The sequence below is a fragment of the Ovis aries genome, chromosome 4 (genome assembly GCF_016772045.2).
Source record: "Ovis aries strain OAR_USU_Benz2616 breed Rambouillet chromosome 4, ARS-UI_Ramb_v3.0, whole genome shotgun sequence".
In the NCBI taxonomy this organism is placed as follows: Eukaryota; Metazoa; Chordata; class Mammalia; order Artiodactyla; family Bovidae; genus Ovis; species Ovis aries.
In genome coordinates, this window is record NC_056057.1 from 13,530,596 (window position 1) to 13,557,538 (window position 26,943).

The following is a 26,943-nucleotide window of genomic DNA, read 5'->3' on the forward strand; positions in this document are numbered from 1 at the left end:
AATATTCAGGGTTGATTTCTTTTAGGATTGACTGGTTTGAGATTTGGGGAGATTAATTATACAAACATGGGTACTTCCTGCTACTTAATCTCTGCAAGATATGTATCCTCATCTAAAGGGGAAGCTTTGTCAAGACGCCCTACATGCTGATTATCTACAGTGTTATGAAGGGGAAATTATATAAGCAGATTATGTGTCTTGGTCTGGGAAAGGTAAAAAAGTAACTATAGATGCTGTAAATCCAAGTGGGCATGGCCTGTATTTGAGAGTTCTTTCTGGGATTTTTGCCTTGGAGAAAGAATCTGCATTTTCATCTTTTTTCTTCTCAGTTAAGCTCCTTGCTCAGGCAGAGCAAAGCAGAGGGCATCACTGCACATAGACTGCAGACCTGGGGTGAGAACCAAGTGGCTTACATTAAGGGGGGCAGTACCTTCCTTACCTCTGGCCCTATCAAGGGCTTTGTTCCTGGGTTTTCCTCCCCGCCCTCCTCCACCCCCCCCACACACCTCATCCTGTGTGTAATCTGAGCATACAGTCAGAGGGCAGCCTGGCCTCTGCAGAGAGGAGCAGAGGGGGCCCTTTGAAAGACAAGTGCTGAGAGTGAATCACATTCTGAGTGATGAAGCCCTAGGACAGCTCTGCTGTGGAAAGAAGAGAGAGTGTGAAAGAGACTGCACAGTTAGTTAGCTGTATTTCCATCGTGCTGTGACCAGTGGGGGTTACATTTTGGAGGAGAGATTGTGATCTCTTGACACACCAGCATTGACACAAGGGTGTTAATAAGTGCTGCGTCACTGCGGTTTCTGATGATGGCATCACCTCATGTTTGGTCCTCAGTGAGGGTGGGTGTGGGGGAAAGGATACTCCTGTTTGTTGCTACAGGGACCCGTGGCCGCAGCCTCACTGAAGGTGGTGATTGTATGTGGGTGGCCCTTGATAGGGCCAGAGGTAAGGAAGGTACTGCTCCCCTTAATGTAAGGCTGCTTAATGTAAGGCTGCTGTGGGCTGCTGCTTTCTCTGTAGTGGGCTTTCCTGCTTTGCAAGGGCTTGAATTATGCAGAAATTCTGCCCCACTACCCCCTCCCCCCCACCAAAGTTCTGCAGTGCAGCTTTAAGATACACTGCAAGGGACCCTGGTCTGCATCTGACAATCTGTCTTCTTCCTAATCTCTCCACTCAGCTCCCTTGGGGCACCAGCTCAGGCATCTTGCTGTCACCCACCTACAGGAACATTCTTAACGCCCAGGTTCCTTTCTAAGAGAGGTGAGTTGTAGGTGCATTTCAATTTAAGGAGTCAGCTGAATTTTAAGACCTGGCCCTCTCTGAGCCCAGTTTACTGGTTAATGAGTATGATGATGAGAGACACAGATGTAACTGAGAGGCCAAGGACGACTGATTCATGTAATAAACAGGCCGGATAGATTCTCTAGGTGCTATTGGGAATTTAGGGGGAAGAAAAAAAATCAACAAGCAAATGTATTTCCATATCAAAGTGTGACATACTACAGATGAATTCAGAATCTTCTTTCTTTCCTCATGATTTGTGAGGCTGGGTTGGCACTACACCTAGTCTGATTCCACAAAGACAAAGACAGATGGAAACCCTGCATTGCAGATACCCTGAGTCCGTTAGCTTGGACTGAAGCAGGCGTCTTACAGCTCTAGCAGGCTGAAAAAGTGGCAGTTTTCTCATCTGGAAAATGAAAGGCTTGGACAGGATAACCTTCCCTCCAGCGCTAGCATTCTGTGTTTCTTTGATTTTACATCAAAATGGTGTTTTCTTAATCAGCTCTCTGCTGCTTCCTTTTTGAGATCATTTTTCTTCCCATTGCAGAAGCAGACATGAGTTTCCAATCAGTTGCTGCATAGAGCTGCCTAATCTTTGTTGCTAATCGGCAGGCAAAACAAACTCTGGTTTTCAGATCTGGAACCAGCTTCTTTGCAAGAGAGTTAGAAGAAGCTGTCCTTCGCAAATTGCTTGTAGAGGAAATTTGAATATTAAGATGACTAGGCGAATTGAGAGAGTAACATTGAAACATATATATTACCATATGTAAAATAGACTTGTTCAGTCGTGCAGTTGTGTCTGACTCTTTGTGACCCTGTGGACTGCATGCAGCATGCCAGGCTTCCCTGTCCTTCACCATCTCCAAAGGGAATTCGCTGTATGACACAGGGAACCCAAAGCCAGCGCTCTATGACAACCCAGAGGGGTGGGATGGGGGTGGGAAGTGGGAGGGATGTTCACGAGGGAGGGGACATATGTATACCTATGGCTGATTCACGTAGACGTATGGCAGAAACCAACACAATATTGTAAAGCAATTATCCTCCAATTAAAAATAAATAACTTTTAAAAAATGGGAAAAATTAAATCATGTCATCAGCAAAAAACATCATAAAAAAAGATGACTAGATATTGGTGTTAAGTGATTCATTCCTTATCAAAAGCAGGTTGCATACCATTATAGCTTAATAACTATGTTTGGAGCATGGATTCAGCATACACAATTAAATGGAAATGTATATATGGATACATGCAAATATATTGTATATACATATCTGCATATCTATATGTATATGTCTGTTTCCACACACACACAAACATAGGCACAGGGTTGATCCTTCCCAGCCCAGACTGTCTGTGACACTATTGCCTCTGCCAGGGAAATTCCATATCACCAAATACCTTCCCTTTTCAGCGTCTGAAATCTGGAATTAGTGTCTTAGAACTTAATTCTTTTGTATGAATACAGATTCCTACATAAGTTCAGATAATCCTAAGAAGGTCATACTTTAAACAATCCTCAGTCTATTAGACCTTCATGTAAATTAACTTTGGATTTCTTTTTAAAGAACAACTTTGGATAAGGGAAGAGTTGGAGAAAGAGAAAGTGAAATGATCCTAGAATTTCGAATGAGATGAAGAGATTAAAATGTGTGTGAGAGGGAGTGTGTGTGAGTGTGTGTATGTGTGTCTAGGTTGGAGGGAAGGCTGTAGAAAAGAAAAAACTTCAAGCTGAGAGTATTCATTCCCTCAGGATTAATCAGCATTGTGCATGACCTCTTTAAATTATTTTCCCCCCTGGACAGGGCACCTAGTTTTTTTTTATTTTTATTTTTATAAATAGTAGTATACACACAAGGGGCTAAATTTAAAAGCTTAAAGGGAGCATTCAAGGACAAGTAAATCTATGCTATTGTCCCCCAGCCCCCAGTTCTGGAGGCCACCAGTGCAACCAGTTCCTTGTGTTGGGTGTTTATAGATATTTTCTTACATATTAGCATTTATGCACACTCTTCAGCTCCCTGCTTATCTCACTTGATAATGTATCTTGAGATTTTTCCATATCAGTATACACAGGACTGCCCCCTTCTTTATGATAGCTGTACAGTGTTCCACTGTGTGGATGTGCATGCTTTATTTAAACAGTCTCCTGTTGATGAAGACTGAGGCAGTTTCCTATCACTAACCATTAAGAACAATGCTGTAGTGCACTGCTTGTTGTCCTGGGTCAGGTTGCTAAGATTCGTAACTGCCAGGAACTTCATACTCTCCATACCGAGTTCAATGCAAGTAGTGTTGCTGAGAGTTGTGTAATATAGTGGCCCTTATATGGCATTTCACACATGAATGAATGTACTTCCAGGATAAATACCCAGGAGTGGCACATAGGTAGCACTTTCCCTTATATGAGAGAATTTTAATACCTGATCACCAGGCTCACCTTTAATGTGGTCATCATCTTCTGAATGCCTTGCAAATGTTCATTTTTGTTGCCCAGAAGTACTCACAATATTTTAGATTTATTCTGACCTCATCTATCAGTGACGAATACAACTTTTACTTCTTTTGTTCTGGGTGCTACACTTTTATTAATGTAGTTAAAGATTGTACCCGCTTTTGGGCAGCTTTATCTCACTGTTGGCTCATTTTGAGATTATTGTCAACTCACATCCCTAGGTTTTTCCTCAAATAAATTACCATTAAATCATAATCTTCCTACCTTGTACTTGTATAGTGGAATATTTTTACCACTTAAAAACAAACTTCTGATTTACCGAAGTTAAAACGTATTTTGTTGTTTCAGCCCTAGAGTTTCTTCTGAGCTGTCAGGTTATGTCTACGTCTTCAACTTGCCATGAAATGTTCCATCTTTCTGTACCTGTTTTTCATTCCCCACTCATAGTGAGCATGATGCCATGGCTCTGGGTATTGACATTGAAAAAAAAATGTTATAAAGTAATCTCTGATGAGCCTAGAGCCTATTACACAGAAAGAAGTAAGTCAGAAGGAGAAAGACAAATATTGTACATTAACTCACATATATGAAATCTAGAAAGCTGGTTCCAATGATCCTGTGTACAGGGCAGCCAAGGAGACACAGACATAAAGAACAGACTTTTGGACTCAGTGGGGGAAGGAGAGGGTGGGATGATTTAAGAGAAGGGGACTGAGACACGTGCATTCCCCCATGTGAAATAGATGGCCAGAGGGATTGTGATGGGGGAAGCCAGCGCTCTGTGGCAATCTGGAGGGATGGGGTGGGGAGGGAGGTGGCGAGGGTGTGTTTAGGACGGAGAGAACACTCTGTGTGCCTATGGCCAGTGCGTGTTGATCTATGGCCAACACCATCACAATATTGTAAAGTATTATCCTCCAATTTAAATAAATAAATTCAATAAAACATAGACACACAAAGTTATTTTTGTTACAGCTTGTCAAGACGGCAATTTTTGGACACTTGGAATAAAGGACTAGCTCAGTGTTTAGAAGTCAGAGGTAAGGGGGAAAAAGGAAAAAGAGAGAGAAAGAAGAAGTGAGAGAGAGAGAGAGAGAGAGAGAGAGAGAGGAGTTGGGGTGGGGTGGGGTGGGGTGGTAGATTTCCGATAACTAATGGGAAAAATTTAAGATCTCAGTTCTAGAAACAACTGTGGTTCTCCTGACCAACTAATTTGTGTATATGCTTGTGCTTGCAGGCATAGTTAATTGTGTAACACATCATGTTTTCTTGTTTATTTTGGCTGCTGGGAAGTTCAGAGGAAAATTTTACAGTGTGGTTCTAGCATATGGAACACAGTTAACACAGTTCATATTTATTTTGGGCACCTATCTGACCCAGGACCTCTTTTTACTTTCCTACCTTATTTTTCCCATTGCTCTTATTTTGTAGATCACTTTTTAAAAATCTTGTATTGTGTAAAATTTGTAAGCTGCTGTAAATTCTTTAATTCTTCTTCGGAAAGAGGTGTTGTATAAACTGATAGGCAAATAAAATCTTGGTGTGACAAATATTCTAAAGACATCAAATACATTCACACCTTAGCTTGACAGCAGCCACAACTAGAGGGAAAAAGCACTGTGATGGAATGTAAATTACAAGCTTGTAACAGCTTTGAAATCGCTCAAGATAATGATTGGGAGTTAAAAAAAATTCTTTAATAAACATCTCATGTAAGATAAAATGCAATCACATAAATGAAGTCTCAAACAGAAACACTTTGGACAGGTGGGAAGGGAAAGTAAACAAAGGAACAAGATAATAGGGAATAGTAAAGACAGTGAGAACTTGAGAGCCCCAGTCCTGTTTAAATAACCCAAAGAGGCTACTAAGCTAAACATTAGCGGATCCAACAGCTGCTAGTTATAAGTTCCAAATCATTCCCCCAGTCTTATAAATGTGTAAAAGCCCCCACTAAGCAGGGAGATATCCTAGGCTAATCCGAGGCTAAGCTTTCTTTCCCTTTCTTTTCCAGGTTATTGGTTGCCTAGTTACAAATTAAAGTCTTCCTGGGCCACGGGCCTGCATCTCTCTGTCCTGTTTGGTCACGTGGAATGTCTTCTGGTGCTCCTGGACCACAACGCCACGATCAACTGTAGACCCAACGGGAAAACCCCTCTTCACGTGGCTTGTGAAATGGCCAACTTGGATTGTGTTAAGATCCTCTGTGATCGTGGAGCAAAGCTCAACTGCTTCTCCTTAAGTGGACACACAGCTTTGCACTTCTGCACAACTCCAAGCTCCATCCTCTGTGCCAAGCAACTGGTTTGGAGAGGTAAGCCTATCTGGGTGGCTGACCTTGTCATCTACTTGCGTGGTTATGGTTTTGGAAATTGGTGATCCTTACTTACATCAGGCAATGTCATTAACAGTACATATCTCTATGCATAAAGCCTAATTTGAGGGCCCTAAAAATACATAGAGAGATGGATGGTTGTGTTTGCCCAGGTCCTTCAGTGATGATCGTATTGAAATCTTACTACTGTTTTAACTGTAGGAGTCTTCTTAATCTACACACTTATTACTAATAACAAATATTTATTAGCTCCTGTGATGTCAGGTAATGTGCTAATAAGTAAGTAAAAAGAGAAAACAGTTTCTGCTCTCTTGGAGCTTATGTTCTAGGATGGGAAGTGAATATTGAGAAAATAAATTCATAAGTACATAATTATAAATTGGGAAAGGGCAAAACAAGGTGGTATGAAAGAGAATGTCAGGAATAAGCTGGTATAAAATGTATAAAGATTTCTCCAAAGATACAATATGTAAGCTGAAACTTTATAATGAGAAGGAATTGACCTTTAAAAACAAGAACAAAGAAGAAAAGTCTTAGGTGTAGGAAATAGCAAGTGCAGAATTGTTAGGGGAGCAAAAACCTTGGAATATTCCACAAGTTGAAGAAGGCCAGCATGGCCAGAGTATCATGAATGTGCGGGGCGGGAGAGGCATGAGGATAGAGGGAAAGCTACAGCGTGACGTGGGATATATTAGATTAAATATGGCCTGCTGGGGGCCGTGTATGGGTTCAGAAATGGAGCTACTGCAAAGGTTAAAGCAAGGCAATGACGTAGATTAACTGACATTTAAAGTCATCTGGACTTATTCCAAAGTTGGGTTAGAGAAGGCCAAGAATGGAAGCAAGAAGACTAGCAAGTAAGCTCTTGCAATACTGTAGGTGAGAGGGGATGATGATTTGCACTGAGGGACATAGAAAGATCAGAAAATGGATCTGCAATATGTTTTAGAAGCAGAATGGATGGGATTTGGACATGGACTAGATTTAGGTTGCTGGTCAGGGGGTGGTAACAGAAAAAGAAACTTCAAGAATCATTGCCAGGTTTCTGGCTTTAGAAAATGGGTGGATAGTGATGCTATTTTTAAGATGGGGAAACTTGAGGAAGAAATGTATCATATGGGAAGATTGTTATATCCTTTTTTAAAAAAAACAGATTTTATAGGATTTATTTATTTATGTTTGGCAGCTCTGGGTCTTCATGGCTGCACGCAGGCTCTTCTCTGGCTGTGGTGCCTGAGCCTCACGTTAGCTTCTCTTGGTGCGGAGCGTGGGCTCTCAGGCCACAGGCTTCACGAGCTGCAGCCCTCGGGCTCAGTAGTTGCGATTTGTGGCTTAGTTGCCCAGAGGCATGTGGCATATTCTTAGACCAGTGATTGAACCCGTGTCCCCTGCATTGGCCGGCAAATTCTTAACCACTAAGCCCCCAGGGAAGTCCCGTTACATCATTTTTTTAAAAGTCAAGTTTACGGAGGTAATAATTTATAAGCTGTAAATTCACTGTTTTTGAGAAATAGATAGTCGTGAAGCCATTCACCACAGTTATCTCAGAAAATCCCCTGATGCCCTTGGTAGTTGATTGCCTCACTCTACCCCCACTTCTGGCAACTATTGATCTGTTTTCTGTCCCTTTAACCTCATCCTTTCAGAATATCATATTAATTAAATTATACAGTATATAACTGAGTCTGATTTTTCCAGTTTAGCATATGCACTTGAGATCCATTAATGTGACTGCACGCACCAGCAAATCAGAACTTTTTATTGCTGAATAGTATTCCATGTATGGATGTAACACAGTTTATTCACTCCTCAGAAGAGGGGCATTGGGATTGCTTCAGTTTTTGGTAATTTAGAAAAACAAAAACTGCTATAAACATTTGCATCCACATTCTTGTACGGACATGTTTCATTTCACTTAGGTAAACACCAGGAGTGGGGTGATGGTTGTTATGGTAAGTTTGTAAGAAACTACTAAACTGTTTTCCAAGGCGCTTGTATCATTTTACATTCCTACCAGTAGTGTATAAGAGTTCCTCTTACTCTCCATCCTTGTCAGAACTTCATCGTGTCAGATTTTTTAAAACTGTTTTAGCCATTCTAGTGAGTATATAATAGCACCTCATGATTTTAATTTGAATTCCCTTAATGACCAAAGGGGCTTCCCAGGTGGCACAGTAGCAGGAGACACAAGAGACGTGTGTTTGATCCTGGGGTCAGGAAGATCCCCTGGAGGAGGAAATGGCAACCCACTCTAGTATTCTTGCTTGGGAAATCCCATGGACAGAGAAGCCTGGCAGGCTACAGTCCATGGAGTCACAAAAACTCAGACACAGCACACACACACACACACAACACACACACACACATACTGACCAAACACATTGCATATGTTTTTGTATATTTATCTGCTAGCTAACTATTCACTTTGGTGAAATATCTGCTCAGTTCTGTTTTTTTCTTAATGGGCCGTGTTCTTATTATTGATCTGTGGAAGTTCTTTGTGTTGTTAATTTTTTAATTAATTTGTTGTTTAAATTGAAGGATAATTGCTTTACAGAATTTTGTTGTTTTCTGTCAAACCTCAACATAAATCAGCCGTAGGTATACATATATCCCCTCCCTTTTGAACCTCCCTCCCATCTACCTCCCCATCATACCCCTCCAGGTTGATACAGAGCCCCTGTTTGAGTTTCCTGACCCATACAGCAAATTCCCATTGGCTATCTATTTTACATATGGTAATGTAAGTTTCCATGTTACTCTCTCTGTACATCTCACCCTCTCCTCCCCTCTCCCCACGTGCATAAGTCTATTCTCTATGTCTGTTTCTCCGTTACTGCCCTGTAAATAAATTCTTCAGAAACATTTTCCTAGATTCTGTATGTATGTGTTAGAATACAAAAGTTATCTTTCTCTTTCTCACTTACTTCAGTCTGTATAATAGGCTCTGGGTTCATCCACCTCATTAGAACTGACTCAAATGCATTCCTTTTTATGGCTGAGTAATATTCCATTGTGATATATGTACCACAACTTCTTTATCCATTCATCTGTCTATGGACATCTAGGTTGCTTCCATGTTCTAGCTCTTGTAAATAGTGCTGCAGTGAACAATGGGATACATGTGTCTTTTTCAATTTTGGTTCTTCAGGGTATATGCCTAGGAGTGGGATTGCTGGGTCATATGATAGTTTTATTCCTAATTTTTAAAGGAATCTCCATACCGTCTACCATAATGTGTCAGAGTTCTTTATATATTTTGGATACTAGCTCTTTATAAATAAGTGTTTTGCAAATATTTTAATTCACTCTTCGGGTTTTCATTTTCTAATGGTGTTTTTAAAAGAGCAGAACTTTTAAAAGTTTGATAAATTCAGTATTTACATCTTATGGTTTGTGCTTTCTGTGTTTTAGCTAAGAAATGTTTGATTAACCCAAGTAACAGATTTTCTGCTGTATTTTCTTCTAGAATTTTTATAGTTTTAGGGTTTGCTTTTATGTCTTTGATTAATTTTGAGTAATTTTTTTGCATATGGTGGGAAGTATAAGTTAAAGCTCATTGTGTATGTGTGTGTGTGTGTGTGTGTATGGATGGTCAGTTGTTTCAACATCATTTGTGGAAAAGACTATTCTTTCACCACTGAATTGTTTTGATATTTTTCTTAGAGGTCAATTGGCCAAATATGTATGGTCCATTGATCTATATATCTATTTTTTTGCTAATCCTCCTCTGACTTTGTTGCTTTATATCTAGTCTAAAAAGCACATAGCCTGAGTCCTTCTAGGTTAGTTTTAAACATGAAAGGTTTCAGACCTCTTTGAGACAACAAAGCAAATAAGTCAAGGATGTACTTGATATAAAAGTATAGATTTCAGAAAAGAACTCTGGACTAAAGCATTAGGTTTAGGAACCATTAGCCTATAGATTGTATTTGAAACCAAGAAAATCAATGAACTCACCTGGAAAAATGGGGTAGAAAGATGAAAGAGAACTTAGGACCAAGCTCTGACAAATTCTTATGTTTAGATGTTAGCAGGATGAAGAGGAGGCAATAAAAGAGAGTGAAATGATTCTACCTTTGATTTCTTTTCCTTGTGATAACCACTTTCCTCTCTCTCTATTTTTTATTTCTAAGAGTTTATTAAAATATATTCCAGTATTAAAACATATTCCACACTGGAAAATAAAGAGTGAAATGGATTCACAAATAAAATTGGAGAAAACTCAAAAGCATTTTTGGCATCAAAGAAACTAAGAAACAGGCAGGTTCAGGAATGGAAGAATGGTCTGCTGTACCGACAGCTACTGAGAGGTTTAATTAGGTGTTCATTGGACTAAGAGAGTTATTACTGACAAAAATAGTTTTGGTGAAATGGTAGGTGCAGAAACCAGATCAGAAGGTATGAATGGGAGGTTAGAAACTAGAGACGGCATATGCTGACAATTCTTAATTTTGGCCGCAAATGTGAGCCTAGGAGCAGCATGATTGCTGAAGGGGATTAGGGTGTATCATGCTAGACCATTATCTGCAGTTGAAGATAAAAGGAAATGTTTAGGTGCTGGAGATGGTTTATAGGAAGCAGCAGCTGAAGACGCGCGAATGCGCGAGACAGGATAACTGCAAGGTCTAAATCTTAGAGAAACTGAGGAGCGGTGGGATCCAGAGACCGCAGGACACCTGCTCATTTTCAGCGGGCAAGCCAAAGTAAGATATGGCTTTAATGCCAGGGCACTTGCACATTTGGTTGTCTTGAGATGAGGGGGTCCCTTTCTGATGCAAAGTCATCAGCCAAAGTGAGAGAAGAAAGATTGGAAATGTATCGAGAGGGGAAAGATCATGGGGAAAGAATGGGAGAACATGCTTGAAGATGTTATGATCTTCTCAACCTGTGAGGACTGAAAGGAAAACAACATCAGCCTGGCATATTCTTCTTCTTGCCTGCCTGGGGAGGAAGGGCCTAGTGCAGTGATACTCAGAGAAGGACAGGCATCTGTTGGAGCATGGGGCCATCACCAGTTTTCATAGTTACTTATACATTTATTTTTAAATTTAGTTTTTATTTTTATCTATATTTTAATTAATTTAAACTTTTAAGCTGTTTTCACAAATCTTGGAAAAACATTAAGAAATATATTTATATATGTTATATATATATTTGTTTAATTATTGACCTTTTATATTGCTGTGTTTTCATCAACTACAGACTAATAGCAGGCTGTCAACACTGTCTCTCCTCTGAGATATCGACACAGTTATCCCATATGTCCTTTATCCTTATGGACAGAAGACCCAACTAGACAGGTAGGGGGAGATTGAGCCTGGTTTCCTCTAGGCTGAGACAAATAATTAGATTGATAACAATCTTGGAGAAGGAGCAGAAGGAAGTCCATCAAAGATAGCTCACTCTTTACCACCACTGCATCAAAGGCTGAGCCACAACAAGAAAGATACATGAGGAAAAACAAAATGTTCAACATCTGTGTGGTAAATAGATTATAAAATTAAAACGCAGTCCTACAACTGAGGAAAACATTTGGGACAATGTGACAAAGGACTCATACCCTTAATATATAAAGAAACTTTAAAAATTAAAATTAGGAGGATAGCAACTAAGAGAAAAATGAAAACCGAAGAGACCGAGAACAGGAATAGGCATTTCAGAAAAAGACAGGCATGTGAATAAGAAATAAAGGTGAGGCAATGATCATCTGTATTGATAATCAGTAACATGTCAATTTAAATAAGAATTGGATGCTTTTGTTTCATTTATTATGTTAACAAAGATACCAAAGATGATAATACGTGTGCTGACAAGCATGTGGGGCAGTGCTCTTACACAGGCTGCTGCTGCTGCTGCTAAGTCATGTCAGTCGTGTCCGACTCTGTGTGACCCCAGGGACGGCAGCCCACCAGGCTCCTCGGTCCCTGAGATTCTCCAGGCAAGAACACTGGAGTGGGCTGCCATTTCTTTTTCCAATGCATGAAAGTGAAAAATGAAAGTGAAGTCGCTCAGTCATGTCCGACCCTCAGTGACCCCATGGACCGCAGCCTACCAAATTCCTCCGTCCATGGGGTTTTCCAGTCAAGGGTTCTGGAGTGGGGTGCCATTGCCTTCTCTGCTTACACAGGCTAAGTGGAATGAAAACGTGTATGATTGAGGGGAATATAAAAAACTCACAGCTTTTCTAACTGAGAAATTCTGCCTCTAGGATTAGGGACTAATTCAGCCCCTTTTGACTCATTGTTCTCATTAATGTAGGGCCTCAGATTCAGACTCTGGGTACATCTGCAAACAAAATTATACACTGAGTCAAAGAGATAACTGATGAGAAAAAGATACCATGTAACAGAATTGTGCTCGGTCACATGATCTGTAGTACACTAGAAATTGAGCTTTTCTCCTAATTCTATGAATCTTCAAAATAGTATGTTACAGTGTATATTATTGTATAGTTTTTCAATGAAAGCCATGATTGGTTAAGAAATACGTTTAAAATATGCCACAATTTTAAAAGACATATATTGCCTTCTTTTTAAGATACTTCAGTTCAGTTCAGTCACTCAGTCATGTCTGACTCTTTTCGACCCCATGAATCGCAGCATTCCAGGCCTCCCTGTCCATCACCAGCTCCCAGAGTTCACTCAAACTCATGTCCATCAAGTCAGTGATGCCATCCAGCCATCTCATCCTCTGCCGTCCCCTTCTCCTCCTGCCCCCAATCCCTCCCAGCATCAGAGTCTTTTCCAGTGAGTCAACTCTTTGCATGAGGTGGTCAAAGTATTGGAGTTTCAGCTTTAGCATCAGTCCTTCCAATGAACACCCAGGACTAATAGTGTCTCAAAAAAGTTACCTAATTGTTTTTTGCCCTCAGGTAGTCATTTATATTACTGAAAAACTTAAAAATACTTGCATATGTAATAGAAAAAATTCAGTTCAGTTCAGTCACTCAGTCATGTCCGACTCTTTGTGACCCCATGGACTGTAGCATGCCAGGCTTCCCTCTCCATCACCAACTCCTGGAGCTTGCTCAAACTCATGTCCATGGAGTCAGTGATGCCATCCAATCATTTCATCCTCTGTCATCCCCTTCTCCTCCTGCCTCAATCTTTCCCAGCATCAGGTTCTATTTCAATGAGTCAGTTCTTTGCAGCAGGTGGCCAAAGTATTGGAGTTTCAGCTTCAGCATCAGTCCTTCCAATGAATATTCAGGACTGATTTCATTCAGGATTGACTGGTTTGATCTCCTTGTTAAGCTGTGTTACTTCCATATCATAAAGACATTTTAAAATGATGTTGTAAAAGAATGTTTATTAACATAGAAAGATTTTTAAAAATAAGTTCATAAGACAGTATGAACTGGATAAACTTATTTTTCTAAAAATTAGATATGATTATGCATATCAGAAAATAATATCCAAATTATGAGTCAAATTTGGTAGTGTGACTAATGTTTAGCTGTAGCTAAGCGACTTCAAAAGAATTGTTTTGTATGTCAGATTCAAATTCCCATGATAAATGTGTTTTAAAGTTGGTACCTGGAAAATATCTCAGAACAAAATAAAACTGTAAGTCAGGTAACTGAGGAACATTTCACCCATTTTATGAATGGAGAAACAGAGAAAAGGAGAAGAAAAATGCTTGGAGGGAGATGGTCTAGTCTGGAAATTCTAGAAAACCTTTAGCATCTTGCAGCCTGCCTTCTGCATTTTCATGTCCTCAGTCTCTTGGACAGTGCTTGGCACATGTGAAGTGCTCAATAAATGGTCTCTGACTCACCTGGGAAGGACTCCGGGAGCCCTGAGTGCACGGAGGGAAGCCACGCCCATCTAGTAAGTATAAACTGCTATGTTCACGGCTAATGAACTGCTGCTATTGGTCAGTTTTAGCCTTCCCGTCTCTAGAGACATAGACGAGAGATGAATTTTCTCTCTCCCAGACTATGTGGCGTAGGCACTTTGAAAAGTTACATACATCACTTTGTAGCTGGACAGAGGGAATCGAGACAGCGCACAGACAGGAAAATAAGTCAGGCTAACATTAAACTTGGGACCAGAGAAGTCCATTAGAGGAAAACCAATGCCATGGCAACTGAAACCCCATGTAATTTCATTTGCTATTTAATGGGCTCTTTGTGGAGAAGTGCTCTTTGTGGAAAAGGCTAATTGAGGCCAAAAAATTGCATGCAATTTTCTCTTGAAGGATTTTCCCCGATTTTTTCAATGTTGCAGAGCTGGCTTTGTTCTCAAGCTGGATTTTGTCTGCTATTTTTCTGTTTGCCTTCCTACTTAATGCCCCCCATCTTCTGGCCTTTGTTTCCTTTGGTATTAGTATAATAGTGTTCATCAGTTGAGAGGGCTTATTTACCTCAGTGAAAATGTCCTTTCTGTGAATCCTGCCTTTCCCTACGAATAAAGAGAGTCAGGTCAGGTTTAGCTGGCTGAAAAGAAGCATATTATTTCTACCTATTCCCTTTCGTAAGAGGAAAATGAAAGCTACTTGCTTTTCTCTGCATGAAGCAAATCCTGACAGTTGGAGGAAAATTTGTTACTGCAGGAAAGCCATAAAAATTCAAATGTTTCCTAGCAGAATGTAGCATGAGGGCAATGTAAAGGAGACCATGCCTTTTCAAAGACTGTCCCCTGCTACTTGGGGTGGCAGTGACACGAGTTACCCGCACGTTAGGAAACTCCCTATTCAGCGATGTGAACACAGAACGACAAGATGTCACTGGACTTCACTGTAGTCAAGAAATAGATACGCCTGCTTGACACACACCTCGCTCATTAGTCCATCACCTCTGTCTTTCCATCTCTCGGCTTATACATTGTAGCAGCAGAAATCTGACCCTCCTAGTCACTTGCAAACAACCTTGGGGATTTTTGTCCCATCTGCTGCTTGGGTAGTGCCACCTGCACAACATGAATGTAATATGTGCTTTAAATTGACACTATTATTAAGTTTAATTTTAAAGGAACCTTTATATCACTGTAAAAATTGATTCGTCATTGTAGAAAATATGCGAAAACCCCTTGCCAAATATAGAAGGTAGTAGGAACAGGGCTTCCCTGGTAGCTTAGATGGTAAAGAATCTGCCTGCAGTGTAGGAGTCCTGGGTTCGATCCCTGGGTCTGGAAGATTTTCTGTAGAAGGGAATGGCAACACATTCCAGTATTCTTGCCTAGAGAATCCCATGGACAGGGAAGCCTGGCGGGCTACAGTCCATGGGGTCTCAAAGAGTTGGACATGACTGAGTGACTAACACTTTTCCCTTTCACTTTCAATAGTAAAAGTAAATAGTGGGCAATCAGATTCTTGACCTCTGTCTACCCAGAAAGTTTTTTCCTCAGCTAGCAGAGAATGGCTTTAAAAAGCCACATCTTCTGGTTGCTGTCTTTCTGGAAGCATTGTCTTCAGTCCTGCTCTGAGTGAGTGAACCAGAAACTTGTTTGCAGACTGTCTCTCACACCCAGTCAAACAGTAGGCATTCCAGCCCAATAAAGAATGTCCCATGTAAAATCATGGCACACTTGGGAAGGCATTGATTAAGCAGGGCTTTTTAAAGTTCGTGGTCTATTTAGAAGCAAATTTTAGAAGCCTCCACTTTAGATCAGAAGTGGAATAAATTTACTGCTCTCACATCTCACACTTCTGTCCTGGAGGTCCTAGCTGACACAAAGAGAAAAGAAAACAAGATGTAAGAAGATTGGAAAGCAAGGAAGTAAAACAGCCATTATTTCATACAATATGTTTGTCTAGATTTAAAAAAAAGAAAGAAAATTTAAGATCAAACAGTTAGAATTCATAATTGAGTTCAGAAAAGGTACTGCATTTGAGATCAATTTACAGAAATCAATCACATTTCTGTACACCAGAATCAAGCAGTGAGAAATTAGAAGAAAAGATGTATTTATAAAATCACAAGAAATTTAAGGGACCTAGGAAATATATTCAACAAAATGTGGAACAAACATTAAAATTAAAAGATTAAAAGGCATTAAGAGGATACTACATTTATTATGAAAAATATATTTCTTGATTACTCCCTCCTCAGAGGCAACCACTTTCACTTCTTTTAGCTGATTAGTTTGATATTTATCTCTATATTGCTAAATAAATACCATTTATTTATGCATAAAATTGAAAAGAGTAAGGGGAAATGTAAGCAGTTTTCTGATAGTCTATTGATTTATCATGATGGAAGTTGAGGATCTGGCTCCTTTTCCTCACTGCCCTCCCCATACACATACATTTCTTAGTCTCCGTTCTCATAATAGAATTGCATTATAACTATGAGGCTTGTCGTAAACTAGGATAGCCACTGCTTTTTACAGCATTTTGCCCTGGATTTGTGTATTATTTTCTGCATTTGCTCCTTTTTTTTCCCCCTATGAATCATCACTATTTTAACCCCAAAACCTTTTGCCAATAGCTTTAATCTTTTCTGAAAATATTTCAATTCAACGGGTATTTCGTCAGTTTTATTTTTTTGTGAAAAAAATTCCTTCCGGAGACAGCAGTTCTGCTCCAATGACTGCCATCCTGGATCTCCATTCTTCAGTGTCCTGGAGAGTGCCTTTGCCTCTTGCTGTGCTGGACTTTCTGTTTCCTGGATTTTGGGTCTTTCTAGGTCATGGTTTGTTGCCTGTTTGGGTTGAGTGCCTCTGTTAGTAGGTTTCTGAGAAAAGGTGCAAGAAACTGCTCATGCATTTATTCCACCCTGACTTGGCACAGAATTCTAAATTGATAATCATTTTCCTTTAGAATGATGAAGGCATTTCTGCATTGCCATTTTATTTCCTCATAGTTTCTTTGCAAAATTCAGACTTAAATTGAAGAAAGTAGGGGAAACTACCACACCATTCAGGTATGAGCTAAATCAAAGCCCTTATGATTATATAGTGGAAGTGAGAAATAGACTGAAGGGATTAGATCTGATAGACTGCCTGAAGAACTATGGACAGAGGTTCGTAACATTGTACAGGAGAACATCCCCAAGAAAAAGAAATGCAAAAAGGCAAAATGGTTGTCTGAGGAGGCCTTACAAATAAATAGCTGAGAAAAGAAGAGAAGCTAAAGGCAAAGGAGAAAGGAAAGATATAAGCATCTGAATGCAGAGTTCCAAAGAATAGCAAGGAGAGATAAAATAGCCTTCCTCAGTGATCATTGCAAAGAAATAGAGGATAACGATAGAATGGGAAAGACTAGAGAGCTCTTCAAGAAAATTAGAGATACCAAGGGAACATTTCATGCAAAGATGGGCTCAATAAAGGACAGAAGCAGTATGGACTTACAGAAGCAGAAGATATTAAAAGGAGGTGGCAAGAATACAAATACACACAGATCTATACAAAAAAAGATCTTCATGATCCAGATAGCCATGGTGAGATCACTGGACTAGAGCCAGACCTCCTAGAGTGTGAAGTCAAGTGGGCCTTCACTGCGTTCAGTTCAATTCAGTCGCTCAGTCGTGTCTGACTCTTTGTGACCCCATGGACCAAAGCATGCCAGGCCTCCCTGTCCATCACCAACTCCCAGAGTTTACCCAAACTCATGCCCATTGAGTCGGTGATGCCATCCAACCATCTCATCCTATGTCATCCCCTTCTCCTCCTGCCTTTGATCTTTCCCAGCATCAGGGTCTTTTCCAATGAGTCAGCTCTTCGCATCAGGTGGCCAGAGTACTGGAGTTTCAGCTTAAACATCAATCCTTCCAAGGAACACTCAGGACTGATCTCCTTTAGGATGGACTGGGTGGATCTCCTTGCCATCCAAGGGACTCTCAAGAGTCTTCTCCAACACCACAGTTCAAAAGCATCAATTCTTTAGAAATCAGCTTTCTTTATAGTCCAACTCTCACATCCACACATGACTACTGGAAAAACCATAGCTTTGACTAGATGGACCTTTGTTGGCAAAATAATGTCTCTGCTTTTTAATATGCTGTCTAGGTTGGTTATAATTTTTCTTCCAAGGAGTAAGTGTCTTTTAATTTTATGGCAGCAGTCACCATCTGCAGTGATTTTGGAGCCCCCCAAAATAAAGTCTGCCACTGTTTCCACTGTTTCCCCATCTATTTCCCATGAAGTGATGGGACCAGATGCCATGACCTTAGTTTTCTGAATGTTGAGCTTTAAGCCAACTTTTTCACTTCCTTCTTTCACTTTCATCAAGAGGCTCTTTAGTTCCTCTTCACTTTCTGCCGTAAGGGTGGTGTCATCTGCATATCTGAGATTATTGATGTTTCTCCTGGCAATCTTGATTCCAGCTTGTGCCTCACCCAGTCCAGCGTTTCTCATGATGTACTCTGCATGTAAGTTAAATAAGCAGGGTGACAATATACAGCCTTGACGTACTCCTTTTCCTATTTGGAACCAGTCTGTTGTTCTATGTCCAGTTCTAAGTGTTGCTTTCTGACCTGCATACAGATTTCTCAAGAGGCAGGTCAGGTGGTCTGGTATTCCCATCTCTTTCAGAATTTTCCACAGTTTATTGTGATCCACACAGTCAAGGCTTCATAGTCAGTAAAGCAGAAATAGGTGTTTTTCTGAAATTCTTTTGCTTTTTCGATGATCCAGCAGATGTTGGCAATTGGATCTCTGGTTCCTCTGCCTTTTCTAAAACCAGCTTGAACATCAGGAAGTTCACAGTTCATGTATTGCTGAAGCCTGGCTTGGAGAATTTTGAGCATTACTTTACTAGCATGTGAGATGAGTGCAATTGTGCAGTAGTTTGAGCATTCTTTGGCATTGCCTTTCTTGGGATTGGAATGAAAACTGACCTTTTCCACTCCTGTGGCCACAGCTGAGTTTTCCAAATTTGCTGGCATGTTAAGTGCAGCACTTTCATAGCATCAACTTTTAGGATTTGAAATAGCTCAACTGGAGTTCCGTCACCTTCACTAGCTTTGCTTGTAGTGATGCTTCCTAAACCCTACTTGACTTCACATTCCAGGATGTCTGGCTCTAGGTGAATGATCACACCATCATGATTATCTGAGTTGTCAAGATCTTTTTTGTATAGTTCTTCTGTGTATTCTTGGCACCTCTTCTTAATATCTTCTGCTTCTGTTAGGTCCATACCATTTCTGTCCTTTATTGAGCCCATCTTTGCATGAAATGTGCCCCTGGTATCTCTAATATTCTTGAAGAGATCTCGTCTTTCCCATTCTATTGTTTTCCTCTATTTCTTTGCAATAATCACTGAGGAAGGCCTTCTTACCTCTCCTTGCTATTCTTTGGAACTCTGCATTCAAATGGGTATATCTTTCCTTTTTCTCCTTTGCTTTCTGCTTCTCTTGTTGTCGCAGCTATTTGTAAGGCCCCCTCAGACAGCCGTTTTGCTTTTTTGCATTTCCTTTCCTTGGCGATGGTCTTGATCCCTGTCTCCTGTACAATGTTACAAACCTCCATCTATAGTTCATCAGGCACTCTGTCTAGCAGATCTAGGCCCTTAAATCTATTTCTCACTTTCACTGTATAATCATAAGGGATTTGATTTAGGTCATACCTGAATGGTCTAGTGGTTTTCCCTACTTTCTTCAATTTAACTCTGAATTTGGCAATAAGGACCTTAGGAACCATCATTCTGAACAAAGCTAGTGGAGGTGGTGGAATTCCAGTTGAGCTATTTCAAATCCTAAAAGATGATGCTGTGAGAGTGCTGTAGTCAATATGCCAGCAAATTTGGAAAACTCAGCAGTGGCCACAGGACTGGAAAAGGTCAGTTTTCATTCCAATCCCAAAGAAAGGCAATACCAAAGAATGTTCAAACTACCATACAATTACACTCATCTCACACACTAGCAAAGTAATGCTCAAAATTCTCCAAGCCAGGCTTCAACAGTATGTGAGCCACGAACTTCCAGATGTTCAAGCTGGATTTAGAAAAATCAAAGGAACCAGAGATCAAATTGCCAACATCCACTGGATCATTGAAAAAGCAAGAGAGTTCCAGATAAACATCTATTTTTACTTTATTGACTCTGCCAAAGCCTTTGACTGTGTGGATCACAACAAACTGTGGAAAATTCTGAAACAGATGGGAATACCAGACTACCTGACCTACCTCTTGAGAAATCTTTATGCAGGTCAAGAAGCAACATTTAGAACTGGACTTGGAACAACAGACTGGTTCCAAATAGGAAAACGAGTACATCAAGGCTCTATATTGTCACCCTGCTTATATCAGAGTTCATCATGAGAAACGCTAGGCTGGATGAAGCACAAGCTGGAATCAAGATTGCTGGGAGAAATAACAATATCCTCAGATACACAGATGACACCATCCTTATGGCAGAAAGTGAAGAAGCACTGAAGAGCCTCTTGATAAAAGTGAAAGAGGAGAGTGAAAAAGTTGGCTTAAAGCTCAACATTCAGAAAACTAAGGTCATGGCATCTGTTCCCATCACTTCATGGGAAATAGATGGGGAAACAGTGGAAACAGTGACAAACTTCATTTGGGGGGGGGGGCTACAGTATCACTGCAGATGGTGACTGCAGCCATGAAATTAAAAGACGTTTGCTTCTTGGAAGAAAAGCTATGACCAACCTAGAGAGCATATTACAAGCAGAGAGATTACTTTGACAACAAAGGTCCATCTAGTCAAAGCTATGGTTTTTCCAGTAGTCATGTATGGATGTGAGAGTTGGACTGTGAAGAAGTCTGAGCGCCAAAGAATTGATGTTTTTGAACTGTGGTGTTGGAGAAGACTCTTGAGAGTCCCTTGGACTGCAAGGAGATCCAACCAGTCCACCCTAAAGGAGATCAGTCCTGGGTGTTCATTGGAAGAAGTGATGCTGAAGCTGAAACTCCAATACTTTGGCCACCTAATGCGAAGAGCTGACTCATTGGAAAATACTCTGATGCTGGGAAAGATTGAAGGCAGGAGGAGCAAGGGATGACAGAGAATGAGATGGTAGGATGGCATCACCGATTTGATGTACATGAATTTGAGCAAGTCTGAGAGTTGGTGATGGACAGGTAAGCCTGGCGTGCTGTAGTCCACAGGATTGCAAAGAGTCAGACACGACTGAGCGACTGAACTAAACTGATCTTCCTTTGCTGAGATCCTTAGGATTTTCTTTTGGTTTATTCATTTTCTGAAGTTTCATGATGATGTGCTTTGTTGGGTGATTTCCACCCGTTGTCTGGATTCTTTCAACCCCGAAATGTGCTTGTCTCTCAGTTCTGAGAAATCTTCCACCTGGATTATTTCCTACCTGGATCTTTCCTTCTGTTTCCTGTATGCCCTCTTCCCTGAATGGCTATTATTTGGATATTGTACCTTCTGGACATTCTTCTAATTGTTGTATTGTTTCTCCTGTTTTACATTTCTTTATAATAATTCTCTACTTTCTGGGAGACTTACTCCAGTTTATTTTTCTTAATTTCATATTGTCTCTATCTACCATCAAACGATTTCCTTAGATATTTTATAGACTCTGGCTGTCTGTTAAATTTACTATTTAAAGTTGAATAACTAAACACTGATTTGGAGTCTGTATGTATGATTGGGGTTAACTGCTTATTGGCTTCACTATAGGTGATCTAATGGGAACTTTAATTTGACAAATCGGTGACATAGTATCTTTAGATCTTTTTTCTTAAGCTGGTCAGATTCTCCATAGAAATTTCTAGCTTCTTCCTGGAGGACTAAGGCCTGATTGCCAGTATTCCATGTGTCCAGGTGGGGAAAAGAGCTTGGAATACAAATTGCAAATGTAGTGTACATATATTCTAGAATGGTTTGCCTGGCTGAGCTAACTTCTACGCCACTTAAGGCTTTAGTTCAGACATCAGTTCTGAAGATCGTTCTTGGATTCCCTTAAACTAAGGCCCCTATGTTATTCTGTATTCTCATAGTACACTGTGGTTTTCCTTTGTGGCACCAATGTTTTACTTGCCTAGTCCTATTATTAGTGTTACACCCCTTACTAAACTCTGAGATTCATATGAACAGTTATGTTCAGCACAGCCTATGCATAATACATATTGTTTGTTGAATGTTTATTGAATGATCAGTTCAGTTCAGTTGCTCACTCGTGTCTGACTCTTTGCGACCCCATGAACCACAGCACGCCAGGCCTCCCTGTCCATCACCAACTCCCAGAGTCCACCCAAACCCATGTCCATTGAGTCGGTGATGCCATCCAACCATCTCATCCTCTGTCGCCCCCTTCTCCTGCCCTCAATCTTTCCCAGCATCAGGGTCTTTTCAAATGAGTCAACTCTTTGCATCAGGTGGCCAAAGTATTGGAGTTTCAGCTTCAACATCAGTCCTTCCAATGAACATCAGTCCTTCCATTGAATGATCGATAAAGAACAAATACTGGAACTCGGAAGGGAGGGCAGTGGGATTGAACCAGAGCAATTCCATGACCATTACGGTCAAAATGACTCTGAGTTTATGGTCTGTTGCACTCTCTGCTTGTTTTCCCGAATGAAGAGAGCAAGTTGGGATGAAGGGAAAAGTCAGAATTGTCAAGTACCACTGAGAAGTCTAGTAAGTGGAGAGTTTAAAAGTTCCTTTGGAATCAGTGACATGCAACAGCTTGGAGACTGTAGCAAGCAGTTGAGTGATGTATGGATGCAGAAGTTAGAATGGAGGGGATTGATAATAAAAAGGGGTGTGAGTGCGAACAGAACTTTTAAAGAGAGTTTGTGAGGAGGAGGCAAGACAGCAGATAAAGAAGAAGATGGTGCCGAGAAATTTTTTCTTCTAGATGATAGAAAACGGAGCATTGAAAAATCTGATGGCAGAATTCACTAGTGAATCAGACCCTGCGGACAAAGGAGAGAGGAGGGATATTTTATGGTGTGAGAATCCAGTAAGTATGGGAATGAGGTTGAGAACCAGGCAGAGGCATATGATTCTAAAGGGAAGAACACCTCTTCTGTTGTAGTTGGAGGCAAGAAAAGAGAGAGAATAGAAATTGACATGGGGTAGTCAGGCTTCTTGGAAGTTTTCTCTGAAAGGTATCTTTATGTAAAAAAGAGGTGAGGAAATATGAGTGAAGAGAGAGGGGAAAGGGTTGAAAGACTGAGGACTTAAAAAGGTTTGAAGTAATTATTATGAAGAGTGGGGGAATAAACTGAGTAGAGAAATACTGACTTGCTGGGCAGGCCCAAGGACCCAGCTGAGTACTTATGTTTGACCTTAAGGTGATACCAGTCTTGTACAGGAGGCACTGCCTCTGCACGGTATGATTTTTGCCTCAGAGCTCTGGGCTGCTTGGGTGCAGGTGCTGAGAGTGTAGATAACTCGGTTCACTCAGGATTCAGTTCATTCATAACACCAGGCAGACGCTATGAAGAGTAGGAGGTAGTGTAAGGTTTTGGCGAAAGAGTGATTGAAGTGATGGGGAATGGAACTCAGCTGGATAGGAAGGGGAGGGGAGGCGTGTAAGGAATGTCTAATGGGCAAAGAGACCGCGGAGCGGGGTTGCAGTGAAACTGAGATGCAAAGATAGGCAGTTACGGTCAGAGAATTGGATTGGGCAATGTGTGATTTTTTGTGTGTGCATACTCAGTCGTGTTCGACTCTTTGCAACCCCATGGGCTAACCCACCAGGTTCCTCTGTCCGTGGAATTTTTCAGACAAGAATACCGTAGTGGGTTACCATTTCCCACTTAGTGGGTTGCCATGGGAGCTTCGCGACCCAGGGATCGAACATGTGTCTTCTGAGTCTCCTGCATCTCTTGCATCGGAAGGCAGATTCTATACCACTGAGCCAACTAGGAATCGTGGAGACTGAAAATTTTCAGGTCATGACTCAATCCAGGTATGACTGGATTGGAGCCACCACATCAGAAAGGAGGAGAAAGTCGCAGGAGACAGTGAGATCCAGAAACGGAGAGACAGGGCATTAAATGGTCATCTGAATGATTGTTAAGGCAACCCAGAATTTGGGTGGAGGGGTCATGTGCGTTAGGTGCTGAAATCTTCAGAGATCGATGGGGAGATAAATGTATTCAGAAAGGAAGGTAGGTGGTATCGATGAAAAAGCAGAGCCCCAAAGAAGCAGTGGTGTTCCTTTTTATTTTTATTTATTTTTTTAAAGCATTAGGGAATAATTGGAAGCAGCAATGGGGAGTCAGATATATGAAAAAACACCCAGCTGTATACTGCAGGCCAGAGTTCAGCATCCCGCATGCCTTCTTTCAGCTTGGAACCAGGCAAAGCTCCTTCGGTTGCCATGGTGACCAACACCCTGTCTCTGGGCTCATTAATCCTGTGTTCCAAACTAAGCACTTAGCGATAGGTTCTGAATAAATGCAATGAAGCTCTGCATACTGAAAAGGGCACATTCGTGTTAAGCAGGGGAAAAAGGTTTTCAATTTCATTCATTAAACTGGAGTAAATAATTTAATATCTTCGTGCGTCAGTCCTCCTAGCTAATGAATAAGGATAAATGCTTAATGGAAAATCTAGCCTAATGAAGTTAACAGCATCGGCTTTACATAAAAAGGAAATTGATGTTGCTGGTATGTATGCATATGAAGGGGAAAGTGGAAAGAAAAAAACATATATTAAGTGTCTGTGATGTGGAATGTCAGATACTTTAAAATAAAATGTCTCATTTAATCCTCTCAACCACCATGTGAGATTGTTCTTATTATTCATATTATTTTCATTTTATAGATGAGGAACTGGAAACTCAGAGCAGTTAAATAAGGCCCCAGTTAACACAATCAGGAGAATATAACCAGGCCTAACTCTATCTGATTTGGCTCCATAGTGGTCCTACAGTGCCTTGCTGAAAATTGTGTACTGCTGATTGTTCTGGGGCTTTTGGCTATTTAAAAAGTCAGGAGAAAAGTTTGTGCTAAGGTAACACTGCCTATATAAAAGAGAACTTTAAATGCTGTATTAGAATTCCATTAGCTAAAAAAAACCTTCACCATCATAAGATGATTTTAAAGGCTCTTTTTGGAAAAAAAAAAATTAGAAGGTAGTTGGGTATATTAAACATGTTTAATTAAAAGTGGTGAAGAACGTTTCTTCCAAAACGCGCCCCCCGCCCCGCCTCCTCAAAGTAATCGGTCATCCCACTCTGCCATTTGCAAGTCCATGGGAGGTACATGTACATATATATGCTAAAAAAATAAATTAAAAAAAGAAGATTTGGAATTGCAAAGCAGATCCTCAACACAGAAGCTGATTTTTTTCTTCTCAGTGTCATGCCTTCATGTGGGTTTTGCGGCTTGGCTCCAGGAAAGGTAAAGTGATAAAGTGATGGACAAAGATATATTAAAAATCCATTAAATCGTTTTCCTTAAAATTAAAGTCTTTTAATTAAAACAATGCTTTGATCAGTTTCTAATTTCTGCTTCTAATACAGCAAGGTTTAAAATAAACGGAAACAACTGGGCCCAGGTTAGATATCCCTGTCACCGAACTTAGCTGTTAGCACTTGATTTTAATTCAAATACTAATTGTTTTGGTCTCAACTATATGACTATCCTGTGTCTATTTTCTTAAATTTGGGTAATTGCCCCAGACTATTCTCAAATGTTTCTTCAGAGGGAAAGTGTTAATTTTGGCCCTCTCTCCCATTAGTGTTAGAGTTTTCCTTCTTCAACTGGCTCTCTCTACTTTAAATTCTCCCATCAAAGGCCATATGTGGGGTGGGGGAGTGGAAAGCCATATGTGACCTGAGGTGTAAGTTTTCAGTCTGGATATTTTATCTTTGTTCTGTAACTAGAAGCATCAGAAACCAGAAATTGAAGAATGACGTTTCCTTGGGCGTTCCCTGCTTTATTTATTTATTTATTTTCCTATCAGCACTTGTCTAATTTGTTTCTTACTTAGAGGAGACTGGATCTTATTATCTTCTGAACAGTTTAAACACCATTTAGCAAAAGATATCAGCTTTATAAACAAGAATGTAAGTATTTTCTTTGTAATTTCCGTAAGTAATAATTTATGCAGGATAATCTAAACAGTTTTAATAGGAGAATCCTGGGGCCAGATCTGGAGGTGAAACGGTTAAATCAAACAAGACCCTGGTGCTTCCATCTCAATTTTCCTTTAAAGCTAACCAAGAAAACCTCCAAACAGAGAAAACAGCAAAAGCAGCAGAATTGGAGGCTAAGAATCAAGCATAAGCTAGCTTCCTGAAGACATTGCTACTAATTAGAAAGCTAATGGAAAGGGAGCAAGAGTGGACCCCCTCTTTTCTGAGATAAAACATCTCCAGGCAATTACAAGAGGTATTGCCGACCCCCACTGAGAACCACCTATGGCTGAATACTTGCTGCGAGGCCCCTAGAGCATCCTTCTCCTTTGTTTCCCTGTGCCTTAGAAGTACCAGAAGCCCTCTGAAACTCTCTTCAATTAAGAGGGCCATGCCAAGCAAAGAACCAAGTGGGAAAGGCAGAAAGTAAATGCACTTCTTGCAAACAGAGTTGAATTAACCTGGGTTGGGGCAGGAGGAACAGATTGAATAAGAGCCCCAGGGAAAGGTCGGCGTGGACTTAATAATAACTGGGTATGGTGTTTCTCTTGCATGCCTGGCGTCTTATCCATATTCTCAGTTAACCCTCACAACTATCTTGTGAGAGTAATACTATTCTTTTCATTTACAGATTGAACAACACTGTGCTTTAGACGAGTTGCTTAATGCTAAGACCAGGTTTTGAATGCAGGATGACCTCGATGCTGAGCCCCTGCTTTTTCCCCTAGGTGGGGCTGCCTCTCCTTTGCTACTCAGAATCCTGCCAAGAACAGAACCTGATCTGGGGACAGCCCTGCTGCCCTGTCCTATCTGTCTCCACTGTGGGCTGGACGTGTCAGTCAGTAAACCAGCTGCTTCCTCAGCTCCTGCTGGAACTGCCTTGTTCACAGCCCCTGGTGAAGGGAAG

The 26,943-nt window shown here is 40.6% G+C and overlaps 1 protein-coding gene across 4 annotated transcripts in view; it reads left to right on the forward strand.

The window, feature by feature from the left end:
• ASB4 (ankyrin repeat and SOCS box containing 4) overlaps window positions 1–26,943 on the forward strand; it is a 212,092-nt gene that overhangs the window by 131,579 nt on the left and 53,570 nt on the right. For all 4 annotated transcript variants that reach the window (XR_009600326.1, XM_060414489.1, XM_060414490.1 and 1 more), the window contains one exon: window positions 5,758–6,057. Coding sequence is in view for 3 of the 4 variants with exons in the window: in XM_060414489.1 (XP_060270472.1) it covers window positions 5,758–6,057 (300 nt within the window). In the remaining variant the exon portion in view is untranslated. The remainder of the gene's footprint in view (window positions 1–5,757; window positions 6,058–26,943) is intronic.